The sequence below is a fragment of the Mirounga leonina genome, unplaced genomic scaffold (assembly GCF_011800145.1).
Source record: "Mirounga leonina isolate KUSES-001 unplaced genomic scaffold, KU_Mleo_1.0 Mir_115, whole genome shotgun sequence".
Taxonomy (NCBI): Eukaryota; Metazoa; Chordata; class Mammalia; order Carnivora; family Phocidae; genus Mirounga; species Mirounga leonina.
In genome coordinates, this window is record NW_023270268.1 from 88,869,958 (window position 1) to 88,881,626 (window position 11,669).

At 37.3% G+C, this 11,669-nt stretch overlaps 1 protein-coding gene across 1 annotated transcript in view; it reads right to left on the minus strand.

The window, feature by feature from the left end:
• Positions 1 to 11,669, minus strand: part of SLC49A4 (solute carrier family 49 member 4) — a 76,698-nt gene that overhangs the window by 10,569 nt on the left and 54,460 nt on the right. Inside the window, exon 8 of the mRNA XM_035000020.1 lies at positions 2,738 to 2,920. Within this exon, the coding sequence (XP_034855911.1) occupies positions 2,738 to 2,920 (183 nt within the window). The remainder of the gene's footprint in view (positions 1 to 2,737; positions 2,921 to 11,669) is intronic.

The following is an 11,669-nucleotide window of genomic DNA, read 5'->3' on the forward strand; positions in this document are numbered from 1 at the left end:
TAAAATGGAAGCCTAGATATTTAAATTCCTACTAGCAAGCAGTGAATTATCTAGAAGGAAATATGACAAACATCTGGTGGGTGCCAGTGACTGACCTGGCCTAGGCTCTTTCACACATACCTTCTGATTAACTTTCTCCAATGTCAAAATGTACTGAGATTTTTTTTTTTCCCTGAAAGTCATCTTGCTGGATTAAAATTAACTATTAACGTCTCATTTTCCACAATAATCATGGAGATGAGGCATAAGCCTTTAACATTGACACAGATATGTATACAAACATGTGATCAGAAACCAACCAAAAAGAAGGAAGCTTTTTTCCCCCAGCTAGATAGATCCTTGATTATATCAGTGAGATAGGAATTAGCAGAAATACTGCTAAGTGTTTGTTCTGCTACCTATGCCAGAGAAACAAAAATATCTGCTTGTATCTGGTCACTAGGATCTGCAAAATGGGGGTGGTGGTGGTGAGCACCTACTGATGCTCACTCGCACTAGACTCATCTCTGTTGAACAGATCGAAAGCTGAGGGTGGACTCGCGGAGGGACACACTCTACCGGCCAAGCAAAATGGTAAGGAGTACGCTGGGCTCTTCCATACTCACACAGTGGAGGGGTATTCTTTGCCTTAAACAGATTAATAAATATATGCTATACTTTAGAGACCACATGCAAGAGGTTTATCAGGGAATAACATTATTTGGCATCTACTGTTTTTATATACTGGGAGGACAAAACTCTATTTCCAGCAGACAGAAAAAACCACACTCTAGCCAGGCTGCAGGGACCACTTAGCAAAGCTGTGCCCATGAGCTGGAAAATTGTTTCTATCACCTGAAGGGGCAACACAGCCATCCCTCACACTTTATCATGCAAGAGAGAGGCATCGAGCCTCTTAATTTCAACTGTGATATACTGAAGTGGATGAAAGCTGATGTGTAGTAATTAGTAATTGTTTATTTTATTTAGAATAGTTTGTTCTGTTTTAGAAAACACATTGGAAGCAAAGGCCTTATTCCAACACCTCCTGATGGCATTTTCTCTGATGGAAACACGTTTCCAGGGGGACTGTAAACAGTGGGCTGCCTTCATTAATCTCTCTCCTCCAAATGAGAAACTCAACTTAGATCAAGTTTAGGAACGTTAAAACCTACTTTACCTGCATTACTGATTGATGGAAATAATCTGTTGTTAATTACAGATGATATATTAAGTTAATATATCATTCAGATGCTTTCTGCTGTTAGGTGAAAATGCTATACCAAAAGTTGTCCAAAACCCAGGCCAGACTGTTCCATCAGCTTTGAAAAGTCAAAAATTTATTTTCCAGTCAAGCCGGTTATCATGGCTATTATTTCAATTCTAAACCTGTTGGAAAGTTTCCTATAAACAATTAGGACTCTTGGATTGCCACATTTGGGAGCATTTCTTACACTTGAATCTTACAAATTAGATTCTTCCATGTACAAATTATCCAAATTTACTGGTATTTGATGAGCAGTTAAGAGAATAGCAATGAGGGAAAAGGGTTAGTAATAGATTAAGATGAGGAAATAAAATAGGATCTAAGCCTAGTAGAAATTAATAAAAGTTCTACATTCAAGAATCACAAGTATAAGTCCTTATATTTTAACATGAAAAAAAGAATACCAGAAAATTATACTCAAATTTTCTGAAACAGTAAGAAAGATTTTAGACAGGAGAAGAAAGGATATCAGAGATAACCAAACAACTATGCAAAACGGAATCACTACAAACCCATGGACCCCAGCATCAGACAGGCCTGCCTTCAACATGCCTAGCAACCTTTCCAGCTGTTCCCATAGTGTCTCCTCCCACCCCTCAAAGGTTATTTTAACGCTTCATTCTCTCTGTAAGCCCTTCCTCCACTATCTTCCCACCAGTTCTTAACAGATTGGCTTATAAGCAGAAGCTGGTGCCATCAAAGAGTTCCTTCAATGATCTCCCCAGGAAACGTGTCTGCCTCTGTGCCCACGCACGCTGCCTCCTCTCCTAACTCCTTTTGTCCAAGCCTAACTCCTCCAGCTGAGTTCAGGACCCCATCCCTCTCTCTCTTGTAAGGGTCTCCCTTTTCTTCCAAGGTGTACTCCTGGGTTCTCACTTCAACCTTCTTTTCACTCTTTCCCTGTGCTAACAAATTCACTAGCCACTAGCCACATGCAGCTATTTAAACTTAAATTAATTAAAATGAAATTAAAGAAATCCAATTCCTTACCTGCACTAGTTTCATGTGGCTAGTGGAACTGTATTGGACGGTACAAAGAGCATCACTATCATCATAAAAAGTTCCATTGGATAGAGCTGTTCTATACATTCTACACACTCCTTGGGTGACTACAAATATACCCCAGGCATTAATTTATATCTTATGTTAAGACAGTAGATTCTAAGTACCTTTTAAAAAGCAATATACCAGTGGTTCTCAAAGAAACTGCATATTAGAATCACCTGAGGGGCTTTTAAAAATACAAATGCAGGGCCCCAGTCCAGGTTCATGAAATCAGAAACTCTGGGGAGTGAGCGTGCACTAGATCAGGCTTAGGATGCATTTCAAGAAAAACAACTGAGGATTTTTTTTTTTTTTTACTGGCACATGAAAGCTCAAATAAAGTTATTTGCTTTGGTGAGAATTCTCCATATAAATTCCCTATACACCAGTGCCCCAAACCTCTTTGGTAACACATTTAGATAGGAAATAAAAAGTCAAATTTCTTACCTGTGTGATAAAATGTGAGAAAAAATAAAAGTACTCCCATGAACATATTACTTAAAAAAGTGACAACTCCACATGTAATTCCTTCTGGAACTGGGTAGACAGTTTCCACAAAAAGCTCAAAAAATATAGGTATACTGCTATTCAAGAACACTCCCAGGAGAATGCAGGAGGCATACAATGTCACTAAAATAAAAACACAAACATTTTAGTTTCATGGTAGCAGCAGTGAGTCCTATCAGAGAGATCTTCTGGGTATTCTCTTTCAGTAAGTATCAACTCTGGAATTTATATCTTTTCAATGGTAGCTGATATAGTTTGATAAAGTATCACTATCTGTCAGCTCTTTGCTCAGGTTTTGTGGAATAGATAGAAGGTTTTGTTGCTGGATGATTACCAGTTTATTTGCTTTGTCTTTTTGGTATGGATTATTCCAAAGCACAGAAACAATTTTACCACTATAATAATAATTAAAAGGATTCTTCTCCCTTAGTCACACTCCTGGCTGACAGATGTTTAGATAAAATATAGCAACTTAATTTGAAATCTAAACTCATTCTACAATTTTAAACAGAACTTAAAATCTAAGAATAAATGTAAGAAACATTAAGTGTTACTGAAAATTACATACTTAAAGGGACTAGTTAGCAATTGCCCTCAAGTACAAAATAAAAATATCCAGTATGTAATTCCTGGAGAAACACTTGAATTAGTCTTCAATTTTGGAATGAGTTTTATGTCAACAGTTTTTTAAAAAATATGTAACTTTCTTAGAACACAAAAAAATTTCACCCAGAGATGTATAATAAATAGTGGTTAGGATCCCAGCTTAGCAATAAGAAACCCATTAACCTGATTCCATAGCAGAATCTTTGAATAAGGACGTTATTCTTATTCTTAGAAGAATGTTTAGGGAAATGCACCCCACTCCAAATAGCTATTTCACAGCTACTTTCTGCATACAAACCTTCATTACTTTAAATTTGAAGGTGAAAAAAGAACCAATGAGGGAAAAAAATGATATCCTACAGAAACTTAAAACACATCCCATATAGACTAGTAAGTATATCATACCCACAGATAATAATGAGTAGAATTTATTCTAAGCCTAAGGTTATTGGGAAAGTATTTATTTTTTGTTTTTAAAAATTCTGAAGGTCTAATTGGCTTTATTAAATGATTCATGAACTGGGCAGCATCTCATCTAGCAAGTAGAGGGGAACTCCCAGGAAAATATTTTATTTATTTTTTATTTTTTCTGGGAAAATATTTTAAATAAAAGTATCTGTTAAGGAAAAGAGTTTCTGTACAGTAACCTCAACTCCCGTTTCTTCCTCCAATAACACTAGCCTTTCAGGATTATAAAATATTTAGTAATTCTATAACACAAATGGCTGGTGATTATACTGACTTTCTTGGACTAGAAGATACACATGAAGAGAGAGAACAAAAGGATGACAGCGAATAAAGAACAGACTGAGGGCTAAAGCAGTGACCAACCTATTCACAGAATTAAATGGGAAGCATGTCATAGTTAAAATAAATACCACTTAAGGGCGCCTGGGTGGCTCAGTTGGTTAAGCGACTGCCTTCGGCTCAGGTCATGATCCTGGAGTCCCAAGATCGAGTCCCGCATCCGGCTCCCTGCTCGGCAGGGAGTCTGCTTCTCCCTCTGACCCTCCTCCCTCTCATGCTCTCTGTCTCTCATTCTCTCTCTCTCAAATAAATAAATAAAATCTTTAATAAATAAATAAATAAATAAATAAATACCACTTAAAATATGAAGTAATTTTCAAGATTCTTAAAAACATAGCCCCTCATGCTCACTATGTATTTGCCAGACACAGATCACGTAAATCAATCAACACGTTCCCCTTTACACGTGACTCAGTGGCACATTAGGAAATGTAGGGATGGAATGTCACTTTTATAGCATATTCTACCTACAAAACACTTTATAATAATTTATCAGTCAGTCAGTGGTAATCAGAGCAGAGTTGGCTATTGACCCAAACACGAATGAGTCTAGGAGTTTGAAATATGAAAATATTGAAATAAATGACAGGAAAAATCAAACTCTTAAGAATCAGGAAATGCTACTTCTAAGGATTCACAAACCACTAATAGAATGAGCTGTTTTTAGGAAACACGTTTGGAAAGAATCCTTTCGACATTTTTATTTCTGAAAGAGATAAACCCTCACCTGTAATTTGTAATCAGGCAAGTTAAAATAACTGAAAAATTACCACAATCTGTATATAACAGAATAATTGCATGTTGTAAAAGAAAGAATGATAATATAATGATGAGGACATACAGAAAGGGGACTATCAGTACGAAGTCTTGAAAGGAGAGCTTTGGTTTTATTGATTTTTAATCACGCATGTTACCGGGGGAGAGAGAGAGAGGGAGAGAGATGGGCACAGGATGTCTCAGAAAAGTAGAGCCTGGTGAGGCAGGCGGCCCTGTCTGAAAACCCCTTAAGACCATTCCACTCCCTTGGCTTCATGCTTATTAAAAATCTTCTGATTTTGGTTTCCTAGGTATCTGAATTCTAGGAAGAGAAGAGGAAATCTTTATCACTAGAAAGACAAAATTTCTGTTGTAAATTAAACATTGTTGATGGAACTGGAAATAGTTGATCTTCTGATAGGTCATTTGAAAATGCCTATCAAAATAAATAATGCACTTACTCTTTGACCCAGCAATTCCACTTCTAGGTATTTATCCTATAGCTATTAAGGTCCAAGAATATAGAGAACACTCACTGCAATATTGTTTGTAGTATGAAAAGATTAAAAATAAGCTAAATGTCCACCAATAGGGGGGTTGGTTGTTTAAAAATTTATCAAACATCCAAAGGTGTATTATGCAACCATTAAAAATGGAAGTAACTCTGTATGTAGTGATATTAATGACATCTAAGATATGTAAGTGAAAAAGGTGTGGAAAAGTGTGTTATCTTTTTAAAAAGGACGGACACACGGGGACACACACACACACACGTTTGTAAATTTATAGAATTCTCTGGGAAAATACCCAAGAAACATTCAGAGTTACCCCTAAAGAGAAAAGCTGGAGGCCATAGGAGGGTAGACATTTTTTATCGTATACCTTTTTACTACTAATTGAATTTGAATTATTTGCATTGTACACATCTTTTTCATCGTATACTTTTTAACTACTAATTGAATTTGAATTATTTACTTAGTACACATCCTAACTATTTAACAACAAAGAGAGTTTTATTGTAAGCTAATGAAATAGGAGCTGATCCAACTCCCCCTCATGCAAGGTTTTTAGCTCACGGATTCAGAAATGGTTATCACCGTGTGGCCTGACCTACAGACTTCCCAGCCAGGAGCCACGTAACCCACCCCTGTGCAGGATCCTTGACACAAATATTCCCACTTCATTTTGTAAGAATTCCTATTACACGTAGGATAAATGGGCTGAGATGGATGAAATAACTTCAGAGGCTAGTAAACAAAAAGCAAGTATTTTCATTCAATTCATTCAATTTGCTCACCCTGGGGGTTTGCTTCTTGTATTATATAGAAATGATGACCAAGAGGGTGTTTTACACTGGATGGGGGTACTGAAATCACTTGTTATTGCATAAAGAATCAAAATCGTTCACATAGGAAAGGGTTAAATTAGGATCATCATAATCAGAATGGGGAAAAGTAGCTGTGTTAGGACTGATTTCATATACTCCCCAGTGCTCTGGGACATGCATACATCAAGTAGAGGCCAATTTGAATTTCACTTCCATTTGAGTTTTCAGTTTAGAAGCTGATACAATATCTTTATACATTGGTTTGGCAGATCCAGTGGGTGAATGTCATCTATTAAAAGTCAGGCAGACAAGATAATTTCCCTCCTCATCAGAGAGGGTTCAAACTACATGACTGTTAAATATTTCTATGACTTTCTATAGTGCTGATACTAAAATTATAATAAACTGCCTTTCAATTAAAAAGTCAAGGTAATTTAGCAGAACAAACACAATGCTGATGCAGAGTCTTTTCAAACAAGTTAATAAAATTTCACAGGCCCACAATTCAAATTGCAAAAAACAAAGTCCTGTGTAGCACAAAATATAATTACGATGGATGTTATTTCAAGAACATGAAATGGATCATAACCCTGAAAGTTCTACTTCCCCCACTCCTGCTCCCAATGACAAACCAAATTAGTAAACTTTAGGGAAATAAAACTATGTATAAAATACATTTTTATTAACCCAAACACTCAAACCTTAGGTGTTATAAAACAAATCGCAAAATTACAAATAAGAACTATCTCATTCAGGGGCACCTGGGTGGCTCAGTGGGTTAAGCCTCTGCCTTTGGCTCACTCAGGTCATGATCTCTGGGTCCTGGGATCAAGCCCTGCACTGGTCTCTTTGCTCAGTGTGGAGTCTGCTTCTCCCTCTGCCCCTTCCCCTGCTTGTGCTCGCACTCTCTCTCTCTCTCAAATAAATAAGATCTTAAAAAAAAAAAGAACTATTTCATTCAACATTTAATGAGATTCTCAATAGATCATTAATAACAAAAACAACTTCAAACCTTGGATTTATATAATTTTTAAAACATTTTAAAAACTGCTTTCAAATATATTATCATATTTGATCATCCTACTGACTCTCTGAAGCAGGTAAGGCATTTTACAGATGAAGTGACCAAAGTTCTGAAAGTCAAAATGACTTATTTATAGAAACAATGTAAATTAGCATTGCTAAAAATAATATAATTAAGGCTTACAGAATCTAGCATGTTTTCCACCAAGCCACTGTGTCAGATTGAAAAAAAAAAATAACAAGACTTGGTATTTCTTTTATTCATTGGTATTGACACAAAAGGCATGCTTCCCAAATCTGTCTTGAGCACAAAAGCCAGAAGTCATCCCACATTAAGACAGATGACAAAATAAAAAATAGAGGAGCAAAAAGTTACAAACAAGACGATGAACTTCAATCATGATAAATGTAAAATGGGTTCAGAAATTAGTGTTTAGGTATATAATAGGGAAAACATAAGCCTTTCTTCAAAACCATTTATCAGGCACCTATTATACGTAAGCTGCTATGCTGGAACCGTAAATAGGACAAATCACTCCTCATCTAAAGGAACATGATCCACATCTATGGTTTAGCAGCCATCTACATGCACAGTGCTAGAAGATAATTATACTTCATTCTTGGGGGAAAAAAAAAAAAGCTGTGTCTAATCATAAGCAGCAATAGCCCCCAGCATTAGGTGCTGAGTACAGCAGGAAAAGTGTGCTAAATTCTAATAGCAATAGGTTTTCAGGAAAACCTGACAAGCTATGGTAGGTTTAAAAGAGGCTGACTTGGGGCACCTGGGTGGCTCAGTTGGTTAAGCATCTGCCTTCAGCTCAGGTCATCATCCCAGGGTCCTGGGATGGAGTCCTGCATCGGGCTCCTTGCTCAGCGGGGAGCCTGCTTCTCCCTCTCCCTCTGCCTGCCGCTCCCCCTGCTCGTGCTCTCCTCTCTCCCCCTGACAAATAAATAAATAAAAGCTTAAAAAAAAAAAAAGAATGGCAAAGAAGAAGTCAAACTCTCTCTTTTCGCAGGTGACATGATACTTAATGTGGAAAACCCAAAAGACTCCACCCCCAAATTATTAGAACTCATACAGCAATTCAGTAATGTGGCAGGATACAAAATTAATGCACAGAAATCAGTTGCTTTCTTATACACTAACAACGCAACTGTAGAAAGAGAAATTAGAGAAACAATCCCATTTACAATAGCACCAAAAACCATAAGATACCTCAGAATAAACCTAACCAAAGACGTAAAGGATCTATACTCTAGGAACTACAGAACACTCATGAAAGAAATTGAAGAAGACACAAAAAGACGGAAAAATATTCCATGCTCATGGATCGGAAGAATAAACATTGTTAAAATGTCTATGCTACCCAGAGCAATCTATACCTTCAATGCCATCCCGGTCAAAATTCCAATGACATTTTTCAAAGTGCTGGAACAAACAATCCTAAAATTTGTATGGAATCAGAAAAGACCCCGAATCGCCAAGGAAATGTTGAAAAAGAAAAACAAAGCTGGGGGCATCACGTTGCCCGATTTCAAGCTCTATTACAAAGCTGTGATCACCGAGACAGCATGGTACTGGCACAAAAACAGACATATAGACCAATGGAACAGAACAGAGAGCCCAGATATGGACCCTCAACTCTATGGTCAAATAATCTTTGACAAAGCAGGAAAAAACATGCAATGGAAAAAAGACAGTCTCTTCAATAAACGGTGCTGGGAAAATTGGACAGCCACATGCAGAAGAATGAAACTCAACCATTCTCTAACACCATTCACAAAGATAAACTCAAAGTGGATGAAAGACCTCAATGTGAGACAGGGATCCATCAAAATCCTAGAGGAGAACATAGGCAGTAACCTCTTTGACATCGGCCACAGCAACTTCTTTCAAGATACATCTCCAAAAGCTAGTGAAACAAAGGCAAAAATGAACTTTTGGGACTTCATGAAGATAAAAAGCTTCTGCACAGCAAAGGAAACAGTCAACAAAACAAAGAGGCAACCCACAGAATGGGAGAAAATATTTGCAAATGACACTACAGATAAGGGGCTGCTATCCAAGATCTATAAAGAACTTCTCAAACTCAACACCCAAAAAACAAATAATCAAGTCAAAAAGTGGGCGGAAGATATGAAAAGACACTTCTCTGAAGAAGGCATACAAATGGCTAACAGACACATGAAAAAATGTTCATCATCATTAGCCATCAGGGAAATTCAAATCAAAACCACATTGAGATACCACCTTACACCAGTTAGAATGGCAAAAATGGACAGGGAAAGAAACAACAAATGTTGGAAAGGTTGTAGAGAAAGGGGAACCCTCTGACACTGTTGGTGGGAATGCAAGTGGGTACAGCCACTTTGGAAAACAGTGTGGAGGTGCCTCAAAAAATTAAAAATAGAGCTACCCTATGACCCAGCAATTGCACTCCTGGGTATTTACCCCAAAGACACAGATGTAGTGAAAAGAAGGGCCGTATGCACCCCAGTGTTCATAGCAGAAATGTCCGCAATAGCCAAACTCTGGAAAGAGCCGAGATGCCCTTCAACAGATGAATGGATAAAGAAGATGTGGTCCATATATACAATGGAATATTACTCAGCCATCAGAAAGGACGAATACCCAACTTTTACATCAACATGGATGGGACTGGAGGAGATTATGCTAAGTGAAATAAGTCAAGCAGAGAAAGTAAATTATCATATGGTTTCACTTATTTGTGGAACATAAGGAATAGCATGGAGGACATTAGGAGAAGGAAGGGAAAAATGGGGGGCAGGGAATTGGAGGGAGAGATGAACCATGAGAGACTATGGACTCTGAGAAACAAACAGGGGTTGGGGGGGTGGGATTGGTTAGCCCGGTGATGGGTATTAAGGAGGGCACGTACTGCATGGAGCACTGGGTGTTATACAAAAACAATGGATCGTGGATCACCACAACAAAAACTAATGATATATTGTATGTTGACTAACATAACATAATAAAATTTAAAAAAAAAAAGGAAGAGGCTGACTGTGCTGGTCAGTGCTGGGAATCCATGTCTGGTGAGGACAGCTTGTGAGAACCAAGGGATGCTTAGATTAAGGCGAAGGCCAGACATGACAGATCTAATGTTTTGAGGGTGTCAGTGGAAGGGGGAGGGAGCTGACTTGCCCTGTAAGCTGTTTGCTCCAAATCAGTTATCGCAATAGGAGGAAGAATTTCCCAGGACCCAGAGCTGACAAACAATGGGACAGGGAACAGCTTCCTCTCTGAGGTGGTATTCCAGTTGCAGTCAGAGAGACATATATCTGGACTGTAATGGAAGAGATTCATTTATTGAATAAGTTATATCAGATGATAACTAAAGTTCATTCAAGTAAATCAATGACAAATACATTTAGGTAAAGAACTTAACTAAGATACTAAAAACAAAAATTTTATAGGGGCCTCTAGGTAGATAAGAATAATAGAGAATTTATTTACAGTTTTATTAAGAAGTATTATAAGAAATAAGAAGGATTATAAAATAGTATGATAGATGTTTATCATGAAAAGTTTTAAGTATTAGAATCAAGAAATTTCCCTAAAGAGTTGGTTTTTAACATTACTTTATTGGATAAATTTTATTATTATGCATGCTGACTGAATTTTATTTTATGATGAAGTTAGGAAAGTTAACTGGGAATTATTAGATTAGACCTTTATTAAAAATATTTTTATAATCTAAGTTAAACTTGATATTGCAAGTGAAAATACTCCTTCAGGAAACAGACACATGTAAAAAGAGAAACAGTAAACATTCACAATGTTTGTTAACAGCAGTTTTTTCCATCGGTTTTGGGTGTGTTGAACATACGGGATACATACATATGTATGTACACACACACTGGTAGAACATTTCTGTACTGCTGAGCTGTACTTCTCTCGGCCTCACATTTTCTCCCTAAAAATGGTTGCTGTGGCCTTTATGATCTGCCACTGGTTAAAGTATGCTACTGCATATTTCATGTACTCATGAAACTGCAGCTCCAAAAGAGGATAGAGTGTATTTTGCTGCAATATTCATTAATGGTGGTGATTTTCTTTCTGTATGTTATTTTGTGGGTGTCCCTTGTTTAGCCTCTTTGTTGGCTCACTTTAGTCCTATAAAGGCTGACAGGTATGTTTAGAGTCTCTTAGAGCTGGAAGGCCAAGTGGTTGTATCTTGCAGAAATGAAGCACAACTGATAATCCTTTGAAATAGTGGGCCCAGAGTTGAGATGGGTTGTGCTATCAGATATCACAGGTACAGGTTTATCAGTAACTTTTAAGTTCCCAAGGAATTATTTATGGTTCTGCAGAAGGCGATGCACGGTTAC